This window comes from Aspergillus melleus (assembly GCF_016097325.1).
Source record: "Aspergillus melleus strain CBS 546.65 chromosome Unknown contig2, whole genome shotgun sequence".
NCBI lineage: Eukaryota > Fungi > Ascomycota > Eurotiomycetes > Eurotiales > Aspergillaceae > Aspergillus > Aspergillus melleus.
In genome coordinates, this window is record NW_025763371.1 from 5,322,317 (window position 1) to 5,344,227 (window position 21,911).

Genomic DNA, 21,911 nt, shown 5'->3' on the forward strand with positions numbered 1-21,911 from the left:
GGTCGTTAGAGTGTGGCGTCAACCAAGTCCAAGCAGCCCAGCTGGCCCTTTTTAGTCTTGCTTTAGTTCGCCGAACGGGCAATCAATCAGCCCATTCATTCGACCTTTCCGATCCATTCCTTCGCCCTCGCTGCCCTCCCCCACTCTCTCACCTGCGAGATGCACCTACCGTCTTCCGAGATCCAGTCCGTTCCAGGAAGTCCACGGTGGATGAGAAATCCCGCCGGTCTGGCTCTCTCGACAGGAGGGGATGAAAGGATGTATCATCCTGCAACCTGCTGCTGTTGCGTTCAGTCCTTGTGGGGTTTTAGTCCGTTGGATTTTTCATTTGCATTTTTCATTCTACTCTAGGCTATTTTATTTTCGATTTTCTTTTTTTTTTTTCTTTTCTGTCACTGCCCACAACCCTTGGCCTCCCTCTCGTATTGTACATTCTATGGTTTGGCCTTTATTTCTTATGCACATGTAGACCCGACATGGTTTCATCCTCTTATTCATTCCAGCTGCGTCGTTTCACGCTTGGAATGTCAGCAATTATATCATTTGTGCTGTTGAAAAATGAATAATAAATTTTAGTCCTGATAAATTTTAGTCCTGAAATAGACAACCCGTAAATGGTCCGAAGACTAATCGCCTTTGTTTTGCTATAGATCCACCACGGATACTATGACCCAGCTGCAGTCTCTAGCTGTGATGTCCTGGTTCTCCATTATCAGCCTCCATTGGTGCAGCCAGCCACGAACAATGATGATCCTCTTTTTGCAGAACTGTCCGAAAGCTCTGCTTATGGAAATAGTGCGCTCAGTTTCCATCGTGGCCGTGGATATCGAAATAACCTTAAAAAGGCATATCTCACCCTCGAACCATGGATCCGACTTTTTCTGAGATGAAACATTCAGTCCACTTTCTTGTTCTGCTTTATTAGTGTTCTTGTCCGTCGCTGTACTAGACTTGCTTCTATTTGCTTAAGTCAGTTGTTGGTCTCTTCGTTGGCTCTCAATTGCTTTCTATCTTTTCTTCGCCAATTCCCTCTCGTTATAGAGTCTTTCGGTCCTTTTCTGGTAAAACGACCTTGACTATCACCATGGCAGACGGACGTGAGTAATTGCCCTCCTGAACTAGATCTTCAATCAACCTGGAAAGCATGACAGACTAATGAATATAACCTGGTCTAGTCAACGAAGCCCGTGCCCTAAGACTGGCCGAGATTATCAATGACTACCGCACACTCCTCTTGCACATCCCCCAGCAAAACGTCCAAGTTCCGGCCGACGACTACTACGAAGAAGGATTCGTCGTCATCCGAGAGTCCCTGGCCGCCGCCCAGAACCTGATGTCATCCAACTACAGCCCCAGCATGCCGGCCAACCACGGCAGCACTGCCGAGACCGAGAAGGCAGAGCTAAGAAGGTATGCGCGCGGCTACAGACAAGCCATTTCTACAAGAGCATCCACTGACATAAGTCATGAACTAGGGTCATCCTTGACGGAAGTGCTCGGCGATTCCAAGCTCATCGAATTTACCTGCGAGCGGCGGCCGCAAAGCGATGGGCGATGCATCGCGCCAACGTCCTCCAAGGCCAGAGACCCGGTCCTCAACATGCGTCGCAACTTAAGGCTATCAGTAATACATTCCGACAGGTAATGACAATCCTTGCATTCGATTCAATTAATCTCAAACAAACCCGGACTGACCCTTGCGCAGGAACTAGCCCAGGTAACGAACCAACACGTTGTTGCCGATCTTCGAGCCGCCGATATGCGCGCTGGCCATTGGCTTGACGATGATCCGTCCCTGGAGATGATCCTGAATTGGATCCGTTCGCATCCATGAACTACAAAAGACCGAAACTAAAACAAAAAGAAGAAGAGTTAAAAAGAAGACACCCAATCATGAGAAAGGTTGGACGCCTGGTATCTCTTGGCAGAATCAGGGCCAAAATGAGAGGATATGACGACGTTTAGGTTCCTCAACGGTTTCGGGCCTCGGCATTGATGGTTTTGATTTTTCTTTTCGTTTCTTTTTCTACGCTTAATATCGGGGTGGCATGATATGATTCTCAAGCGCAGGTCGCTTAATTCTTGCCGGGCAGAAAAGCGTTTTTCTTTTATTTCTTTGTTCTGATACACAGTGATGATATCCCCTACGAGTGATTGATTGGTTTGATTTATGTTAGATGATGGATGACTCTCTCTGCGAGAGATTTACATTTTCTGGTTTTCATTTGTTATCTTTGGATGTATGTATTCTGGATCTGTGCCAGTCAGATGAGAATGAGATGATGTCTTTAGGTACATACATACATAGTTCAACCGGGTCAATTTCGGCGTTATTTGTGTCTTGTGGGTAAGATAGGTCTGAATTTGACTAGCTCAATAGAGAATTATCGTTTCCTATTTCATTTTATTTCTCTATTTGGCAGCTCATACTACTGCTATTCTTTATGTGGTTGCGCTTTCCGAGGCGTTGCCTGTCAAACCCTACTTTTCCCACGGTGGATCCCCACGGGTAGAAAATGTGGAGCGAGATCAAAAAATGATACTAAAAAAAAGTTGATAAAAATTCAATCGGATCTCATACGATGTGATAAATTCACAATAGTCCCAGAATGGCAGGTAATATCACCGTTGTCGTCAAGCGACGAATCCCCGTCGGCGATACCGACTACCGCGGTGGATCTGCCTCGAACACAACCCAGCTGAAAGACGCTCCCACGGATGCATGGCAGTTGAACCTGAAACTTGGACTCCTCCGGGGCGTTTTCCCTTACCTCCGTACTCGCCAGTGACTGGTTGCTAGCGCTGCACTAAGTTCGTGACCCACGGCTTTCGGTTCGATTAGAGTCGGGCGCGTGCGGTGGGATCTCAGACGGTGGCCGTGCAGAAGAGCCCTGCAGTAGTTGCCCCGGTGGATGCCAAATCAGCGACCCGGAGACCAGAGTCGTGAGGGGCGCGCCAGGAAGACCTCAGCTGAACCGGAGTCTTCTTCTTCTTCTTCTTCTCCTCGTGCGTTCTCGACCCTTTTTTCGGCTTCAGAGTCATCTGCCACGTTGCCCGGCTTCAGGGACCCATTCTGCGACCATGAGGGCATTGAGGGGCCGATGAACAAGGTTGTTCCTGATGGGACCTAATCACATCTTTTTTTTTTTTTTTTTCTTTTTCGGTGGACTTCTGTTTCTTTCTTTGATCTCTTTCCCTTCTGCCGGGACCCTCGACCAGGGTCGCTATCTTCATCACCCGCCCTGTAACACAGTCGGGGGTCTCTGCGTCATGCGATGTAGCCCTTTGACAGTCGCCCATCCCGTCTTTTGAGTCAGGGGGCTCTACCGAAACCAAGCATTCCCCCCTGTCGGGGAAGGATATATTGGCTCGCTCGTCCCGTCTCTTCGGTCGTTTAGTTTGGATGTTACACCAAGTCAGCCCGACGGCGGCAAATTGCAACCCCAGTTCCCATGACGGCCTTGAGAGCTCCTCTAGCTCCGGTCCTGAATATCATGCGCGTCCCTGCCACGGCTTGTCGGTTAAGGTCGCTGGGATGGCGAAGAGGCAACTTTGGGGTTTCTAGACCCTGCCGATCTTAGTATCTCGGCCATTGGTCTGGCCTCGAGATTCTGACCCTCTCTCAACATGGTCAATCCTTTGTTCGTCGCTTTCAAGGTGCTCTTGTGACAGATTGGCAGGCGCTCGTCAGATGAGGCTAACCTGACAGACTCTCTGTGTGATTGAAATCGCTTCTACTCAGTCCAACTTTGGCTCTTCATCGAAGCGACGTTGCTGTAGTCATCCGGAATGCAAAGGTCAGACTGAGGAATGAATGACTACGCCACTAAATTGTTCCCCGGGGGGGGTTCAAACAACAAGACAATGTGGAAGAGACAGTTCTGTGTCTCCGAACTGCTCAGATCAGAGATATAAAAAGGGGACATCATCTCGCCATCCAAAACCTGTCCATCTGTAGATCCGGTTCCTGTCACATCAGCCACAGTCAACACTCACCAGCCACAGCACCCCACGCCGTGTCTTGCACCGCCACTTGTTGCTATTTCTGTTTTGGGACTAGTTCATTCCGACGTCATACCATACCACTCCCGGTAAGCCTGAGGCAGCCACGGAGCTACTGCTGCAGCTTCCTGTGAGAATCGATTCTGAATCTGTCAAGCCAAAGTAGAGTAAGTGCAACTCACGTCGCTGGCACTCATGGCTTTCCCTCCTTTTCTCAATTACCTCGTCGTACTCGGCGTGGTGATCTTCTTCTCTTTCCGTTATTTTGGATCTAATCCAACTCTGATCCCCCTGCATCCTAGCAGCCCTACGACTACTTCCGTAGCTACTCCCGAGAACTCGTCGGAGCCCACCATGTCTTCCATGAAGTCTGTTGCTTACTTTGTCAACTGGGTGAGTTGATTGTCTCTGCATATATGTCTGATTTTACTCTTGTGTTTGTGATTTTGGGGATTGTTAACTAACTAATTCAATGTTGAAAGGCGATCTACGGACGCAACCACAACCCCCAGGATGTCCCTGCTGACAAATTGACCCACGTTCTGTATGCCTTCGCCAACGTGCGTCCGGAATCCGGGGAAGTGTAAGCATTGACGTTGACGTACTGTCCCACCGGCGTTTCAACCCCAGACTAATCCGCCGCAGGTACTTGTCCGACACTTGGTCCGACATCGAGAAACACTACCCCACGGACTCCTGGAACGACGTTGGCACCAACGTCTATGGCTGCATTAAGCAGTTCTACTTGCTGAAGAAGCAGAACCGCAAGCTGAAGATCTTGCTCTCTATCGGAGGATGGACCTATTCCTCCAACTTTGCCCAGCCGGCAAGCACCGACGCTGGACGGACTCGGTTTGCTGAGAGTGCTACGAAGTTGGTGTTAGATTTGGGACTGGATGGTAACATTGCTCTGGATCTCATAGAATGATTCGTTGATGGCTGACATGTTCGACACAGGTTTCGATGTTGATTGGGAATATCCTAAAGGTAATTCGAGATTGACTGGCCGATGTTCGGGATCTGTCGTGCTGACGGGAATATAGATGAAACCCAGGCCCAGAACTTTGTCTTGCTTCTGCAGAAGTGCCGCGAGGTAAGGATCCGCTGCTAGGGGTAATAACTAAATACTAACCTAGCATAGACTCTCAACAGGGCTGCCGGTGGCAACCGGAAGTTCCTTCTTACGATCGCTTGCCCGGCTGGTAAGTGAACTGTAGACGGATATATTGACCATGCGATTAACTTCCATATAGGCCCCGAGAACTACACCAAGCTCAAGCTTGCTCAGATGACTCCTTACTTGGACTTCTACAATCTGATGGCCTACGACTATGCCGGCAGTTGGGACGCCAAGGCTGGCCACCAGGCCAACATTAACTTCTCTAACAGCAATGCTGCGTCCACGCCGTTCTCGACCGTGCAGGCCCTGGACTACTACACCAAGGTCGGGCAGGTCCCGTCGTCGAAGATTGTGCTGGGGATGCCCCTCTACGGACGTGCCTTTACCAATACCGACGGGCCCGGCACCCCCTTCTCCGGAGTCGGACAGGGAAGCTGGGAGAATGGTATTTGGGATTACAAGGCTTTGCCCAGAGCTGGCGCAACGGAGCAGTATGATAACCAGACCGGCGCATCCTGGTCCTATGACCCGTCCGCCCGCGCTATGGTGTCCTACGACAACGTCCGCATGGCAGAGCAGAAGGTGAACTTCATCAAGCAGAACAACCTCGGCGGTGGCATGTGGTGGGAAACCAGCGGCGATCGGGGTGGAAAGGCTGCCAACAAAGGCGACGGCAGCTTGATCGGAACCTTTGTGGCAGGCGTTGGCGGAACCGGGGCTTTGGACCAGTCAGCCAACGCTCTGGACTATCCCGAGAGCAAGTACGACAACTTGAGAGCCAAGATGCAGTAGGCTGTTCTCCTTTGGTTGCAGTTGAATCAGTTACTTCCGTTCTGTTTGTTTTGTTCTATTCTTTTGGTTGATTTTTACTCGGGCCGCTTGCTGCTTTTAGTACATTCGTTGCGTTGCCTGAGTGTACATACTGGTTTACAGAGTGCATCCGGTGATTCCCAGCTGCAGTAGGCAGGTATCAGTTACGTTGTTCTCATGTTTATTCATTTGTCATATTGCAGGCTACTATGATTTGATCTTGTCAACCATAAATACTCCTCAACCTGACTCCACCTAACTTCCACCGAAAATGACCGGAAATAAAGAGAGGCGGGGTGACTCGCGCTTAGTCCGCTTATTTGGACTCGTCAAAGACGTAGGTGAGGTGGCACTTGCCGCAGTACTGGCGGTTGTGCATAGCGGCCATGAAGATACCAGCACCGCACTAAAAGAGAAGTTAGCCATCTGCAGAACCACCTGTAACCAAAGACAAAAGAAACATACCTCGGGAGAGGGGCACTCGCGGCGGAGACGCTCGATCTTGCCGTCACCGTCGACCTTGTAGTACTTCAGGACGGCGAGCTTGGTCTTCTTGCGCTTGTGCTTGATCTTCTTGGGGGTGGTGTACACCTTCTTCTTTCTCTTCTTACCACCACCACGCAGGCGCAGCACCAGGTGGAGGGTCGACTCCTTCTGGATGTTGTAGTCCGAAAGAGTGCGGCCGTCCTCCAGCTGCTTACCAGCGAAGATCAGACGCTGCTGGTCAGGGGGGATTCCCTCCTTGTCTGTGGTGAGAGTTGAGTTAGTTTCGTGATTGACTTTTGGTGTGTTGCGACGCGGTCTCGGCGGCAAGGATAAAGAGGGAGGAAGAGAACATACCCTGGATCTTGGACTTGACATTGTCAATGGTGTCCGAGGACTCCACCTCAAGGGTGATGGTCTTACCCGTAAGGGTCTTGACGAAGATCTGCATCTTGATGAAGGCCTGGATACATTGCGATTGTTAGTTTGCTGGTTCGGTCTGTGCGATTCGATTTGAGGATTTTGAGGCGCTGAGAAGTGTCTTTCGTCGATGTCGATCCGTTTCGAGCCTCTTCCCTCACTCTGGGTGCGACAGTCGCAGAACAAGACGACAGTGAAAAAAAAGTTCTTATCGCGCTGCACGAGGCAGAGGCTGAAAGAATCAAACGACTTGAGACAACTTCCCAGTCCTATTCCTCAAGAGAAAACCTCGGGGTACGGGTGCCCAAACTCACCTCGACAAGACTTGTCTTCCTCAACCTTCGAGATCGTGTGCGAGAAAATATGCAGCGGCGGAGAGGCTTAGTGCGTTAAAATCGGTTGTGCGGTCACGTGTCGGTTCCTGTCCTGATCGGTCTTAGCGCCACCCGATAAGCGGACGTTCTGTTCTTCCGGTGGTAGTAGTCATGTGACTCAAGCTCAGATCACGGGACGCTGTCTTGGCGATTACATCACCGGGTCGCGGGATGGCAGCCTGGGTCCTCAGGCAGCAACATCGTGTCGGCCCAAAACACCAAAATAACATCATCATCGCCTTTACCTCTTTCTCTTGCCTCCCCCCAGTCACCCTTTATTGGCCAATCTTGGCCGGATGGGCGTCCAATTATTTCCCCAACTATTGCGGCGGAAGGGAGCACCATGTGAAATAGTGTCTCAAACCCTCACAGGCCACAGATCCGCCCCTTCAATCCTAGGGACGCAGCGATGATAGATAATTGAAGATAGGGTGCGTTTGTCTGGACCGCGAGGGGCGAGATGCGGAAAACCAGCTCCTTGCAGGGAACGGCCAGTGACTAACGCTGCCTTAATTGCGTTCGGACCACTTGGGAATACTAAATCCGCTGGAGCCAGGGAGCCCGGCGATCCACTACGATGCACAAGTGGCCGGGGCGATGCCAAGGGAGCGCTGGTTTCCCAGACGCCTCAGCCGGGCGGTGTTGTCCCAGCAACGCCGCCATTGTTGATCTGAACCGTGGACGATAGATCGGGATAGCCTCATCATCCCCATCCACCTTTCCTCTGGTTCCCACCTCTAAATACCTTAACTTCCTTTGTCTCGCTGTTTCCCATCTGTCACTCAGAACCGAGTTTCAGTCTCTCCGCAGGAAGCCGAAGCTTCGACAGCTGTTACTTGTCGGTGTTGGAGGCTTTCCAACCACAAAAGCGTCGTTTTGTTCTTCGTTTTTTTTTCTTTTTTAGATAGGTCTAACGCATAGCGCGATCTAGTCTAGTTTACTGACGCTTTTGCTTCCTCCCTTTACTTTCTAACCTTCTCGGTTTGTGCTCTTACTTGTGCGTTCACCGACTGACACAACTACAGGGCGGTCCTATCATCCATCTCCTTTGGCCCAGCCAAAAAACCTGGTCGCGCGTTTCGAGGTATGCATCTGAAGTCCCGGATGTGTTGCGTCCTGCATGAGACTTGACCGGAGACTTACATACGTCGGATTAGATCTATCAATCACATCGGCAGCCCATCCGCGACACTTGCTCCGAGATCTTGCCCACCATGCTTGCCAATCCACAGAGAAATCTGCATGAGCGGCATCGACAACATCGCAGGCAGATCTCCACGCCATCCGCGCTCGAAGCCGCCAAAGCTCCCTCCCTCCCTGCACAGGCATTGCACCGCTATCATGCCCATCGCCGAGGACAGAGCTTTGATCAACGATCTCTGCCCATGCAACGACCGCAGGCCATGCGAGATGGCACTTTTACTACTAACCCTAGCGTAACAGGACCCCAACAACCCCCGCATATGATCGGGGAACAGCAACACCAGATTTACATGCGCGCTGCTCAGCCGTCATTTTCTCAGCTGCCAATGACTATGCCGATGGTGCCCGAGTGCCAGGATCTATGCGAGGAAGACCTGCGCGCCTTGACTAACCGCAGTCTTCGGGACAGTCAATCAACTATGGCGTATGCCACCCCGAACATGATCAAACTCGACGGCCAAAATCTCGACAACCGGCCGATGAACACCGATTTCAATTTGATCCAACATCACTCGAAAGTCTCGTGTAACAACCCACTCGACAGCCAACTGCTGGAAAATGGCACTTGGAACCTCTACTCAAACGACAACCTCGGCCCTGCATTTGCCAACCAGACAAACGCCGTCCCTGCCGATATGAGACGGCTCTCGATGCAGTCCGATGTACAGATCCCTCAACAGCCTCGCACGCCGAAGCATCCCACCAACACACGTAAGTCACGCAAGGCCTCTGTCGCGGAACCCAAGCCGTTCGTTCTCTGACTGTAAGAGCAGACTACGTTCCGATTACCCCAGCAACGACGCCATTCAAGAGATCGGTGGATCTCGCTCAGTACAGCGACATGCAGCCAACGCCAACCAAGGGTCAGAATTGTTCGATGCCGGGCTCAGCCCAGTCGTCGTATATGCAACGTGCCAAGTCACTCCAAGGAGTGGCTGGGACAACATTCACGCAGCCGAAGATTGAAATGCCCTCCCCTCCCCATACAGCGTCATTTGAAATGGATAACTTTGATACTTTTGATTGTCAGCAAGGATCTAGCTTTGAAATCCCCAAGTCCGAGAACTTCGCACAGAGCCAGTATGCTTCGTCGTCAGCCTCGTCGTCGTTTCACTCCTCCCCGGTGCTTGCCGCCATGCCGTGCCCCGGAGATGAGAACGAACGTCCCGATAAACTCCCGATATACCCTGCCACGCCTAGCCGTCCCAGCCTGAGGAAGTCCCCCAGTGTGCGCTCTAGCACCAGCTCCGCGTCGAAGGCCAAACTTTCTCCCAAGAACGCTTCGATCGAGAACCTCAATCTGGATGACCGTGTTCATGCATCCATCAAAGAGACCGGTGTCACCATGGACGAGATCGCATCCTTCATCCACGGCCCTGATCCCGACGACGGGAAGTGGGTGTGCCTCCATCCCGGTTGCGAACGGCGCTTTGGCAGAAAAGAGAACATCAAGTCCCACGTTCAGACCCACTTGGGCGATCGCCAGTACAAGTGCGATCATTGCAATAAATGCTTTGTCCGTGGCCACGATCTGAAGCGCCATGCCAAAATCCACACCGGGGACAAGCCATACGAGTGCCTGTGTGGGAACGTCTTCGCCCGCCATGATGCCCTGACCCGACACCGACAGAGAGGCATGTGCATCGGCGGATACAAGGGCATTGTCCGCAAGACGACGAAGCGAGGCCGTCCCAAGAAGCACCGTCCCGAGACCGAGGAGCAGCAACAGAAGACCTCGAAGACTCGCCAGAAACTCGCCGAAAAGTTCCTCGCCTCCCTCGAGTCGGATACGTCGCGCAACTCGCCACCGTCAGAGGTGTTTGAGAACATGAGTCTACGTGCGCCTAGTCCTGCCACAGAGATGCCTGTCTTCAACAACCCCAACTACTCGCTACCACCGGAAGTCTTCACTTTCACGCCTCCTGCCTCTCCTGGTGGTACTCATGATCACGGAACGTCTCCCACCTACAGTGAGCGGTCGGTCACTCCCAGCACAGAGGATGAGATGCTCCCCTTGTCACCTTCCAAGGGCCCTCTGGACAAGATCATCGAGGAACACGGCATGCCGTCTTTGACGAACAGTGACGCCTGCCCCTACACGGACGCCTGTTCAACCACCCATGCATTGTCCTCCCCTCATACCGCCCCAATTCTGACCGACTCGTCTCATGGTCCCGACCTCGACATCTTCATCAGTCAGGCTCCTTCAACGGGTTTCGGCAAGCATGAATTCCCCGACCTGGCGGACCCTGACATGGCTTCCTTCCCGGACTACGTGAACTCCTCTTTCGAACCTGGAATGGATTTGTTTTCTGGGAAAGGTTTCTCCGCCGGTCCCCCTATGAGTGACGATTTCTTCTCTTTTCAGTTCCAGGTCGACGAGCAGCCATCCGATGTCATGACCCGAGAGTTTCTCATGGATTAAGGCGACCTGGCAATTCATGGCAATTGACGGATAGCAACCCTTCGCGGAGACAGAGCTATAACCATACAAAACAAAATTGGGACTGACGAGCTAACGACGGACGACTTCTGCTGGCTTACTGGCCAACGTGCAACAAGATACACCTTCTCATGACTTAAGGATTTCAACGACTCGAAACAGCGAACCCCAATTTTTTATGACAACGCTTTTCAAAAGTGATCACGACACCAAGATTTTATGTACAATTTTTCCAACGACAAATGATTTCAACGACACACAAGTTTACCCATTGTGAATGACATCTGTGACAAAAGAATTTTTCGGGCTTTTTTCTTACATCTTCTTTCTTTTTCTTTGAATGTTGTTTCCATCTGATGCATTTCATTGCGATCGATCTTTTCATCTTCTCAAAGCGACTTTTACGTGTACGACAAACAATTCTGGGACTTGCGGGAAACTTTTTTTACATTGCCAACACATTGGAGTTCTGCAGGTCATCCGTTCGTTTTACTTTATTTGACGAATTTCTTGTCTGTTTTTGTTTTTTCTATGTTGTCCTTTACGTTCGTTTTCTTTATGACTCGATGCATCATCGAGTTCTTATCCATGTTGATGATGCTTTGAACCTTTATGCGATGTTACGTTTTGCGATGATTTCAAGACTGTATTAAATGAATTTTGCTTTTTTCTGATTTGATTTTTACTTGACTTTGCCTCTCTGACTTTGAGTTGGACTTGATATGTTGTTTCATGTTTTTTTTTGTGACTTGTGACCTTGGCGGCATGCGAACTCTTCTGTTAGATACTTAATCTTCCCCTTGGTAGTTTCCATGGCCTGTACTTTAACTTAGCAATAGAATCCATCGGTTTGACGAACTCGAATATCTTCATTCATGGTTTTTGTAGATTATCCTTGGAGGTAGGTCTATTCGAGATCTGTTTACCGATGACCGTGATAATAACAGTACAAGTGTATAAGCACCGCCTATATAAGGCAATGCAGGTCTAATCAGGGACAATTTCTAGTTTCTAGAGCCATGCACAAACAAAGAAACAGACAGAAACAGAGACGGAGTCGGAGCCAGAGCCATAGCCAGAGCAGAGCCGAAGGAGCCAATGACTAAGATAGAATGACTAGTTAGATGTTACTTGTTACGGAGTAGTTAATAATTCCCCTTCCAGCTAATCTCCAACTGAATCGGATGGTCCGCTTCAGATGCAAATACTTCGCTTTTCACAGGGCCCTTGGGTGCCTTGTCTGCGAAGAATGTGGTGTTTCCGCGGTATGAGAGTTTGGTGTCCTCGGCCTGAATTGGTTGTTAGTATCTTCGTTGAATTTTGGGGTCGGCTATTGATACACAGAGAGGCAGTGTGGGTGAGTGTGCGAAGAGAGAGGGTAAGTGGCAGGTAAAGTAAGTTGGACGCTACTTACACTGAACTCAGTCGCCGATGTGATATGGGGACCGCAGCTGAAGACATCGTCTTCGAATGCGCAGGCCCCTATGCTGGATTGTAATGTGAACGAGGTAGCTTCGTCTACAAGGTTGTTGGTTGGTTAGTGAGCCTGGTATGAACGACTAAAGAAGTAGAGGAGGAGAAATAACGAACCAGAAGTTTCCTTGACTCTGAACGTCGCGCAGGTCCCCGACGTGAACCACGTCCCGCGACTAATCAGACAGCCTCTGCGTTGCCCGAGTGTCGAGACGACCAGGTTACCGCGTCCTGTGAACGGCGTGCTAGGGGCCGTGGGCTCGGATGGACCCTTGGTCGGGGTTCCCTTGCGGGGTGTTTTGGGTTGGTAGAAGATGCCGCTGGCTGGGCAGTTGGATTTCTGGCCGTCTGGATCGCGAAGATCAAGTTAGATCTGGTTTCTCGTAATCAGATTGGATGGGTGTGACTTCTCTATCATGCTGGAGTGGAACGAGGAAGGGAGCAAACATACCCGGATCTGAAGGCACGAATTTGCCCGCTTGCAAGGACCCGGCGATGTTGAAGTAGTACCAGGCTTCGTTTAGGGCATTGTGTCGACACCGGATCGACACTTCGGCTCCATGCGCTTTGGTCAGAGCATCTTGGATTTCGTGACGGGTGTATGTCTTCTCGTATGACGGGTAGATTCCGGCATCGGCAAGGGTCTGTCCTCGTTAGATACACATATATTCCTAGTGCTTGTTGCCTCGAGGGCAAGGAGCAAGAAGAGGAAGCGGTGAGTCCCGAACCTTGTATGTTGGAAGATTGTTGAAAACCTCGACGGTTTTATCAAAGTAATCAACCACCTCCTGCTGTGGATAGTAGTCGGTATCGTAGCAATGGGGTTCCAGCGTGCTAATGCAAGTGCCGTGTTTGTTCCACTCATGCTCCCAAAGGTTCGCGTCGTCGCCGTGCCAGTCTTTCCAATAGCGTCGCATTTCATCCAGAAGATCGCCTCGACCGGAGTCGACGAGGATCAAGGAGATGTTGCTGTATCTCCGATGATTGTCACAGTATTGATCAAATCCGCCGTCACAGTAGTCCGGCCTAGAGAAAGAGCCGAGGATTAGTGTCCCCGAACATGTATATATATATCCGAGACTCCCAGCCTCCCAGCGCAATGGTGTGTCCAGGGCTCACCAGAGTCCATGAATTGTCCATGAATCCTCCGGACCGATTGCCGGGTCAGCGTCCCAGAATTGACTCTGCAGGAATTGCCCACTCGGATAGTTGAAGCAGCAGGTGTCTTGGCCGTGATATCTGGTTTGACAGCTCAGCTCCGGCTGGGAGCAATGCTGGAAGGTGTTCTGTGAGGTGTCAATGTCCGACCCCGAGAGCGACTGTATGCTCAATGAGCCTGTCAAGGCCTTCAGGACCTGCTGGGGTCCTGGGAGTGATTGGAGTAGGCGATGCCTTATCGATGCGGTGGAGTCATTGGTATCGCTGATAGGGAGGACCATGGCGTTGTTGCAATGGCGCCTTGGACGGTAGGGATGAATTGATTGAAACCAGGAGAATCAGAACCGATGAGAGATTTCAGGAACGAGCATAGACTACAGTGCCGGTCCCTCTAAGTTTAAGAAGGTCAGCTCCAAGTGAGGCGACGCCCCATGACGCAGCACGTGAAGCTTGATAGGCGGATGACTCAGAAGGAGCCGTCACATGCAAGCGGTCAGCTGATAAGATACGTGACAGCTCCTTTCCCGATTTGGACATACAAGTAAAAGGGTATCATATTGAGGAGAGACGCGATGTGCTGTACAGATAATTCTAGGCCACTCAGTCCACAGTCTTCCCCTCACCCTGCAGCTCCTTCTCATGGACCCGCTCCTTCCACAGCCTCAATACCTCGAAACCTACCTCTACGGCGATGAGCAGGATGATGATCCACTCAAGTCGGAGCCCATGCGTTTCGCTCAATCTTTCGCGCAAAACACTGGCGATCTCCTGCGCATAATCCATCTTCTCGTTCAAAAGCTTGATGCGGATTCCCACATCCAGCGCCCTTCCTACCTGCTCATAGTATCCCTCTAATCCGAGCTCATGTCGGCTGTCCCAGAAGATGTCGGGAAGGGAGTCTGTGAGTTCCGAGTACAGGTTCAGCTGCGCACGAACGCTCAGCAGTTGGCCGGTCTTGCGAAGAATGAAATCCCTCGTAAAGGGAAGGCGGGAGCCTTGCGACAGCATCGTTGGAATAGGTCTGGTGGACTCGAAGTAATTCGATAGCAATGCCTCCAAAACTGCCAGCTTCGTACTTCGAGCGAGCCCCGAGGAGAATGCAATCTTGCTGAGAACCGTTTCTACGGATTGTCGATTCCCCAACTGCTGCGACTCGGGCTCATTCGTACTGGGCTTGGTCCCGAGGATGATGGTGTCGCCCTTGATGCTACTGAGTTCCCGAGATGGGTCCTCAACGAATTCAAGATCCTCCGTTTCCAGTTCGTCGACATGGGCCCCTTCAGCCGCTGGAAGTAAAGTCCTTGTTGCTAGGAAAGATGTGAACCCTTCGGGAAGGCCCCATGCCACTACCGTACCAGACGGGAAAACAAAGATATCGCCGATCTCTTCCGGGGACAGGTCGGTTGTACTCGGGTTGCTCACACGTCGAATAGAGTCTAGGGGAACTTGAACGTGAACGACTTGGGGGTAAAGGCCGGTTTCGAACGGATCTGGCTCGTAGCCTCTGTCTTGCAGAATGGTTCTCACTTTCCGCATATCGAACTGTTCTGACACGGCGTAGGCAGTTACGGTCTGTAGATACAACCTGATGAGCATACTGTTCGTCTAGTGTAGATATGCAAGTGTTCGTACCTTAGTCTGATAAAGGCCCTGCTCTCGGAGCTGGGCTCGGGATGCAAAGCCATCCTTCGACCTTTGTGCCTCGACTGCGACCCGTCGCAGGGAGGTTGAAGCGGCCGGTAACCTACTACTTCTTCTTCGCTGCTTCTGTGGTTCTGAAAGCGACTCAGAAGTCACTTCGCCAGATTTGGCCTGCTTCTGATTGAGGTAGGCATTGGAGGAGAAAAAGTCCTTCCGGCGGGGAAGATTCAATGGTGAGGACGCATGAAGGTACTGACTCCGGGGCTGCTGCACAAGCCTCAGCACCGCGGGCTTCTTGCAAGCCGAGCAGACGGACTGTCTCGCGAACATTGACACCGAAAGAAAGGAAGAAGAAGAGGGGCGGACGATTGAGGTTCTCCAGAGTTGGCCGGGCGGAGACTGTGAAGGTGCCGCGGCTTAGTCATCGCATTAAGTCACCATCTGCTTCGAAGGTCCGCCGGAACAGCTGCAGCTCGCTGTAGTTTGGGAGCCCGACTATCCCAACCTAGTCCCAGGCACGGAACAAGGCTCTCGCCATGGACGCGCCTGGCGCGACGGAGGCATCGGAGGATGCCCTTCGGATAAGCCCAACGATGGAGGCATCTGCCGAGCAGATTGTCCATTCACCTACCGCCCATCGCAAACACCGAACCGAGGATAAGAGCAACAAAGAGGATCCGAATGGCGATGACGACGAAACGGAGGGTACCATGACTGAGGAGGAGACCGAAGAGGACGAGGATGAGGAGGAGGAGGAAGAAGAGCCCCGGTTGAAGTACACATACATGACGAAGCATTTGGGAGCGGTGTATCGCAACGGGGATGCAACGAGCTCCTTTCTCGCCGCGGGTGACAAGATGGTATGCTATTGTCGAGTATTTCCTGGGTACTTGCAGACGCTGAGAATTCTCTAGATAATTGGAACGCATAATGGCAATACTGTAAGTGGCATCCTCATTGACTTAGGGTGCTTTGTGTAGCTAACAGCTCTCCTAGCATGTATTATCGCTCCCCCTGTTCCAGTCACTGCGTGTGTACCATGCCCACTCCGCGAGCGTGACGTCGATTTCGGTCTCACCCTTCCCTCCACCTCTACCGAGCATCAAACCAGACGCCCTTACGAGAGTACCCGAAGACCTCAGCCACCCGACCAAGCCATTGTCCAGCGGCGGCAGTATTCGGGGCCAATCAAGGTCAAGCCATCAATCGGCCGTCGCTTCCACACCTTCGAATGCGATCTACATTGCCACGTCCTCGATGGATGGAAACGTATGCGTTGCGTCTCTTGTAGACCCCAAAGATGTCCTCTTGCGGAACTTCGGCAGGCCCGTTCAAGCGGTGGCACTTTCTCCAGAGTACAAAACCGACCGAACATTCTTGTCCGGAGGGCGCGCTGGCGATCTCATACTCACCACTGGCGGTCGAGTGGGTGCGAGTACAAATTCGACTACAATGGGGGGAGCTGCAGCCACCGCTACCAGCTGGCTTGGGTCTTTAGGTCTAGGAGGCAACACAGGGAAGGACAGTATTCTGCATAGCGGAGAGGGTGCGATTAGCACAATAAAGTGGTCTTTGTCGGGGAAATTTGTGGTCTGGGTCAATGAAGAAGGGATCAAGATCATGCGATCCAACCTCCATCTGGAATCGGCCGATGCAGAACTTGCTTGGAGGCGTGTCAGCCACATTGATCGCCCCAACCGTACAGGATGGGAGGAGATGGCTAGTGTCTGGAAAGCGCGTGCAGAATGGGTTGATGAGCGATCCTGGGGAAGTGAGGATCTCAAGACGCAGGAAGGGTCCCAAGACCATTCCACCCCAGCCCAGGCAATCCCCACCAAAGAAAGGGTTGAAAAACTTGTGGTAGGATGGGGCGGCACTGTTTGGGTGATTGACGTTTACCCTGATCGGCCAAGCAAATCCAACAAGGATCGAAGAATTGGATCTGTCGAAGTCGCGACGATGTAAGTCTAGCGTACACCCCGGAACGTAGATCAGTGGCTAATCTCATGCTAGATTACGAACCGACTGTGTGATCTCCGGCATATCGCTTTATACACCCACCTTGTTGGTGGTTCTTGCATACATCGAGGCGGAGAAGGAGGTTTCGGAAGAGGAGCGGACCAAACACGGTAGTCTTCGTGGAGGTCGTCGCCGCCCAAGAGGCCTGGAGCCCGAGCTTCGCATCATCGATATTGAGAGTAAAGAAGAGCTCAGCGCCGACACCCTTTCGGTTAGCCGTTATGAGACACTCACGTCCTCGGACTACCACCTATGTGCTGTGCCTCCCTGGAAGACAGGTGTCTCCGTCTCTCAGCGCGGGACACTTGAAGCTCTCGGGACTGGTTTGTGGGATGCAACCATGTATCCTGCACGACTGTTCAGCTCAGGCGCAAGCATTCGCAGCACGACAAGCAGCGGCGACAAAGGCTCTAGTCGGGCGCCAAGCACGTTTGCCTCGCGGCGGATTTCGGTGGAGGAGCCTGCGTCGAAGGAGGTACAAGCTATTGCGGGCAACTCAGGACCCAAGATTTTCATACACAGCCCCTATGACTCGGTGGTGGCACTCAAGCGGGAGTTGACCGATCGCCTGGCGTGGCTCAAGGCCCACGAGAAATACGAAGAAGCCTGGAATCTCCTTGACGAGCATCCTGAGGCAGCAGGGACAGGGACTGCCATCCAGCCTATTGACAGCGTACCCGGTACTCCCGCACGATCGCAAACCAGCCTGGGTGAGTTCTTCGCCGACGACAGATCCTCAATCACGACGACCGGCCGGGCAGTTGGCTCTCCCGCCGAGCAAGAGAAGAGTCGGGTTGGCGAGCTGTGGATAGAACAGCTTGTTGACGCGAACAATTGGACTGTCGCCGCCGAAGTTTGCGTGAAAGCAATACATTCCACGCCAAGGTGGGATCACTGGATCTGGACGTTCATCAAACACCACAAGGTCGACGAAATCTCTTCAGTCATTCCGACTGATCTGCGCCCGCCGCTGCCTCCAGCTACCTACCAGGCCATTCTGGGTCATTATGTCACGGAAAATCGACAGAGGCTCAGGGAGCTGGTGGGTTCGTGGTCCTTTGACTTGTTTGACGCCAACAGCATTGCGGCCATAATCGAAGAGCAACTGCAGCCTGGTGTGGTTGCGGCCGAAACAGAGGACTGGCGTATTCTGATGGCGTGTCTTGCTAAACTGTATCTCGCCGGCGGTCACTACGGCGAAGCATTGCGCTGTTATATTCGTCTACAAGATGCAGACACGGCTATGGCTCTCATTAAAGAGCATCGTTTACTGGACGAGCTCACCAACGACATCCCGGCGTTTATCATGATCCGTGTGTCCAAGGCGCAGATGAAATCCGCGCCCGTCTCGGAGCTCGACGAAGTGACGTCTGAGCCCATCAAGCTCCTCGTCAGCGAAGCGTACACGGGTATTGTACGCCCGGAAATTGTCGTCGATCAACTGAAAGCGACCAATCGCCTGTTGTTCTTATACTTCTACCTGCGAGCCCTGTGGCGAGGCGAATCGCTCCCCCACGGCGCCGCCAAGCCCCGACGAGGACATGGTGCCCACATTCGGGACGCTGCCAGCAAGCTCGCGGCGGATGAAGGGAAAGCACTGGTCGACAACTTCGCAGACACGGCGGCGGAGCTCTTCGCGGACTACGACCGTCCGTTGCTGATGGAGTTCCTGCAGATCAGCACTTCGTACTCCTTCGACCTAGCCGTCACCATCTGCGAGACCCGCCACTTCACCCCGGAGCTCATCTACCTCCTCTCCAAGACCGGACAGACCAAACGGGCCTTGAACCTCATTCTCTCCGATCTGAAAGATGTCTCGCAGGCGATCTCCTTCGCCAAGTCCCAAGACGACCCGGATCTCTGGGAAGACCTCCTCGACTACTCGATGGACAAGCCGCGGTTCATCCACGGCCTGCTCGTCGAGGCCGGTACCTCCATCGACCCCATCAAGCTGGTCCGACGCATCCCCAGCGGCCTCGAGATCGAAGGTCTCCGCGAGGGCCTTTCCCGACTGATCCGCGAACACGACCTGCAGGCCAGTATCAGCCAGGGCGCTGCCAAGGTACTCCAGAGCGAGGTCGCCGTGGGTATGGACACCCTGCGCCGGGGCCAGCGACGCGGCATCAAATTCAACATCATCGAAGACGAGAAGACGAAAGATGCGTCTACCGGCCTGCCGTCGATCGAACCTGCAGGCAAGGACGAGGTGAAAAGCGACGCCGACACAGAGCGAACTTCTATTCCTTTCGCCTCGGCCTCGTCGTCCTCGGCCTCGCAGGCGGGTCGGTGCGCAGGCTGTCAGCAGCCTTTCATTGCTAATGGTAAGTTCAGCATCAACCTTCCACCTACTTTTCCCTCTTCAGAAATCCATCCCATATCATACTCCTCACCTCACCTCACCTCACCTCACCTCACCTCACCCTCTCCTTACCATCTCATCCCACCCACCCCAGCCATAACCCCAAATACAACACCTAAACCACACAAACTAACCCTCCCCACCAACAGAAAAAGAAATCCTCATCGGTTTCGCCTGCGGCCACGTCTTCCACCTCTCGCACGTCCACCCGACTACATCATCCCCCACCTCGTCACCAGACAGTCGGTCCGCGCCACAGACGCCGCGACCATGGGCGCCGTCTCGAACACATACCCAAGCCATTGACGAACCGTCACTGTCCGCTGCTGCGTCCCGGACTGTCGGGCCGAAGGTCACGACTGCGCGGTTGTTGAGGGACCGGGTCGGAGATGGATGTCGGATTTGTGCGCTGGCGAGGGAGATGGAGAATCTTGGGGAGAGTCATGTTGATTCGTAGGGGGAGATGGATAGGATTGTGGAAGACGGTCTTCTATACGGACTGAATCTTTCTTGGTGCTGGGGGGTGGGCTCAGGGGATGCGGGGTGTCGGTCGTAGGCGATCGAAGCAGATGAGGATGTTTACTTGATCTGAATCTCGTGAGTTACCGTCCTGCCATCGTGAGATTCATTGACTCACAAGCTCCAAGTGCAGGTGCATATACGAAGATGATAACGGCTTTGACTACCATCTCAACTTTGCGATAAGTCCAGCCTCTACAGGCGATATTTGTTTGTTTCTTAGGAGATACCCATGGTAGTGTAACATCTACAATGCAAGCAATGTTCAACCTTTTAAGAGTTTGATTTGAAGAAGCCTCTGGCCCATCATGAAGATGCGAATAACCGCCTCAGTATTAAAGGGAGCAAAGCGTGTAGTCGTCAGTGCAACCCACTAAGAAGAAAACATAACTGAATCATGTAAACATCTCCGACGTAAGATCATCAAAGCGGTAAATGAAAAACATAACCAGCCAGACCAGATGCCGTTCAATTCCGCCATTCAACGCTGGGGTGGCGAACAGACAGTCTAAACCGCCATGAAGCCAACGAAGGTCAAGGCAAGAGCCAGCAGTGTGCCTTGCATGCCTCCCTGGGCCAATGCATCGTTTGAGAGGGGAGGTGCAGTGGAAGAATGGGAGCTACTGGGAGCCGTGCCAGTGCTCGCCGACTCCGTGGTCTGGGAGCTGGCAGAGTGGCTACCTGGGTGTCCGGCCGAAGTCGCAGGCGAGCTCGATGGAGTAGGACCGGTGGTCTGAGAGCCCACATGAGTACTTGGCTGCGAACCCGAGGACACAACTGTGCTCGTCGGGATGACAGGGCCAGTAGTACCGGGGGTGTGCTCGGCAGTCGACATGGAGGAAGGCTCAGGAGGAACAGTCGCAGTGGTATGGCCACTATGAGACTCCGAGGGAACAGGGGTATTCTCGATGGTCGAGGTAGGCGGAGCCACAGAAGTGAGAGTCACAGCGGGGGGCTGTGGAGCGGTGACCAAAGTAGTGGGAGGAACCCGAGTCTCACATACGGTATCGGTGATGGTGACAGTGAGATGTCCTAGACAGAGGTTAATAATCATACAGTCCATTGGTTTAACATATATTGGATGAGCAACGTACCATCACGAGGAAGAAGACCGGATTCAAGATCTGTGGAGTCAGCACAAAGACAGAACCGAGGACAATCAACAAGCACTTACAAACAGCACGCTCCGGAACATCTCTGTCATCGATAGCATTGCCAAGCTCCTTGAGAGAATCTAAGAGACCGATTGCAATCATTAGTATCCGAGTCCATCCCAAAAATCATCAAACTCAAGATACTTACCACCAACCACAGTCCCCACCACAAAGAACCAAACAGCCACCAGGGCAAGAAACTTGTTCATGGTGAATGCCATTTTACTCACTTCAGGAGTCAGAAAAAGGCCCGAACAGAAAGTGAAAGGCAGCAGATGAACGCACAAAGACACAGAGCTGTGGAACAATCAAGCAATGGATGGCCGTTGATGGAAACCAGATGGATTGGGATGAATCGAGATGAAGCGAACGTGAAGGTGGATGGAGAGGAGAGATAAGGAGAAGAGGGGGGAGAAAGAAAAGAAGCGAGTGAAGCAGAAGAGGAAAGAGCAAGTCAGGTGTGCCGGCGACCAAAAAGGGAGGTTCCTTTGTTTGGGCAGGTGCGACAGGTACCTCCCAATATGGAAGGCACGACCTGCTGCCACCCGTGCCTGTACACCTGAGTACCAAGGCAACTACCGGCAGAAGGTGGCCTTGATAGTAAGGCTACTGGTAACTTCCCCTATCCATTTCCCTGCGTCCGTACACCATTGCCCAGGTAACATTTGCACGACAGGCGGACATGTGCAACCAATAGACATAGGAGGGACCACTCAGGGCCACCCCAGTGCTT

General features: G+C 52.3%; 9 protein-coding genes across 9 annotated transcripts; 5 read left to right on the top strand and 4 right to left on the bottom strand.

The window, feature by feature from the left end:
- Window positions 1-1,084: 1,084 nt before the first annotated feature.
- On the top strand, window positions 1,085-1,834 carry LDX57_004697 (uncharacterized protein; the record flags this gene model as incomplete). Its single annotated transcript, XM_046086368.1, has 4 exons — window positions 1,085-1,097; window positions 1,176-1,410; window positions 1,476-1,641; window positions 1,706-1,834. 4 exons carry the CDS (start codon window positions 1,085-1,087, stop codon window positions 1,832-1,834), a joined length of 543 nt encoding a protein of 180 aa, XP_045942331.1.
- Window positions 1,835-2,609: 775 nt separating this feature from the next.
- LDX57_004698 (uncharacterized protein) lies at window positions 2,610-2,789 on the top strand (the record flags this gene model as incomplete). The annotated part of the gene is made up of 1 exon (XM_046086369.1): window positions 2,610-2,789. One exon carries the CDS (start codon window positions 2,610-2,612, stop codon window positions 2,787-2,789), a length of 180 nt encoding a protein of 59 aa, XP_045942332.1.
- Window positions 2,790-4,356: 1,567 nt separating this feature from the next.
- CHT4_2 (glycoside hydrolase family 18 protein) lies at window positions 4,357-5,914 on the top strand (the record flags this gene model as incomplete). The annotated part of the gene is made up of 7 exons (XM_046086370.1): window positions 4,357-4,395; window positions 4,485-4,585; window positions 4,648-4,901; window positions 4,960-4,989; window positions 5,046-5,095; window positions 5,144-5,204; window positions 5,256-5,914. The coding sequence occupies 7 exons, from the start codon at window positions 4,357-4,359 to the stop codon at window positions 5,912-5,914; spliced, it is 1,194 nt and encodes a 397-aa protein (XP_045942333.1).
- Window positions 5,915-6,102: 188 nt separating this feature from the next.
- On the bottom strand, window positions 6,103-7,210 carry ubi3 (ubiquitin-ribosomal 40S subunit protein eS31 fusion protein). The gene is made up of 4 exons (XM_046094811.1): window positions 7,150-7,210; window positions 6,773-6,878; window positions 6,398-6,678; window positions 6,103-6,338 (listed from the first exon to the last, which is right to left on the bottom strand). The coding sequence occupies exons 2-4, from the start codon at window positions 6,864-6,866 to the stop codon at window positions 6,249-6,251; spliced, it is 465 nt and encodes a 154-aa protein (XP_045942334.1). The 5' UTR covers window positions 6,867-6,878; window positions 7,150-7,210; the 3' UTR covers window positions 6,103-6,248.
- A 1,213-nt stretch (window positions 7,211-8,423) lies between these two features.
- Window positions 8,424-10,837, top strand: ace2 (putative C2H2 transcription factor (Swi5); the record flags this gene model as incomplete). Its single annotated transcript, XM_046086371.1, has 2 exons — window positions 8,424-9,123; window positions 9,186-10,837. The coding sequence occupies 2 exons, from the start codon at window positions 8,424-8,426 to the stop codon at window positions 10,835-10,837; spliced, it is 2,352 nt and encodes a 783-aa protein (XP_045942335.1).
- Window positions 10,838-12,000: 1,163 nt separating this feature from the next.
- Window positions 12,001-13,767, bottom strand: rny1 (T2 family ribonuclease; the record flags this gene model as incomplete). The annotated part of the gene is made up of 6 exons (XM_046086372.1): window positions 12,001-12,144; window positions 12,270-12,373; window positions 12,446-12,676; window positions 12,780-12,972; window positions 13,057-13,354; window positions 13,448-13,767. 6 exons carry the CDS (start codon window positions 13,765-13,767, stop codon window positions 12,001-12,003), a joined length of 1,290 nt encoding a protein of 429 aa, XP_045942336.1.
- A 319-nt stretch (window positions 13,768-14,086) lies between these two features.
- LDX57_004702 (RMD1 family protein) lies at window positions 14,087-15,457 on the bottom strand (the record flags this gene model as incomplete). Its single annotated transcript, XM_046086373.1, has 2 exons — window positions 14,087-15,058; window positions 15,119-15,457. The coding sequence occupies 2 exons, from the start codon at window positions 15,455-15,457 to the stop codon at window positions 14,087-14,089; spliced, it is 1,311 nt and encodes a 436-aa protein (XP_045942337.1).
- Window positions 15,458-15,663: 206 nt separating this feature from the next.
- Window positions 15,664-19,811, top strand: VPS41 (CLH domain-containing protein; the record flags this gene model as incomplete). The annotated part of the gene is made up of 4 exons (XM_046086374.1): window positions 15,664-15,987; window positions 16,042-16,068; window positions 16,124-17,088; window positions 17,141-19,811. The coding sequence occupies 4 exons, from the start codon at window positions 15,664-15,666 to the stop codon at window positions 19,809-19,811; spliced, it is 3,987 nt and encodes a 1,328-aa protein (XP_045942338.1).
- Window positions 19,812-20,532: 721 nt separating this feature from the next.
- LDX57_004704 (uncharacterized protein) lies at window positions 20,533-21,387 on the bottom strand (the record flags this gene model as incomplete). The annotated part of the gene is made up of 4 exons (XM_046086375.1): window positions 20,533-21,056; window positions 21,119-21,148; window positions 21,199-21,258; window positions 21,327-21,387. 4 exons carry the CDS (start codon window positions 21,385-21,387, stop codon window positions 20,533-20,535), a joined length of 675 nt encoding a protein of 224 aa, XP_045942339.1.
- Between the last annotated feature and the right edge of the window lie 524 nt (window positions 21,388-21,911).

What these genes read in the sequence shown, in the direction of transcription:
- ubi3 (XM_046094811.1), bottom strand. Translation starts at nt 6,866, where the DNA reads ATGCAGATCTTCGTCAAGACCCTTACGGGTAAGACCATCACCCTTGAG. An exon ending in TGTCAAGTCCAAGATCCAGG is followed by an intron (nt 6,679 to 6,772) that starts GTATGTTCTCTT and finishes CTCTCACCACAG; the next exon opens with ACAAGGAGGGAATCCCCCCT. An exon ending in GCGAGTGCCCCTCTCCCGAG is followed by an intron (nt 6,339 to 6,397) that starts GTATGTTTCTTT and finishes CTTCTCTTTTAG; the next exon opens with TGCGGTGCTGGTATCTTCAT.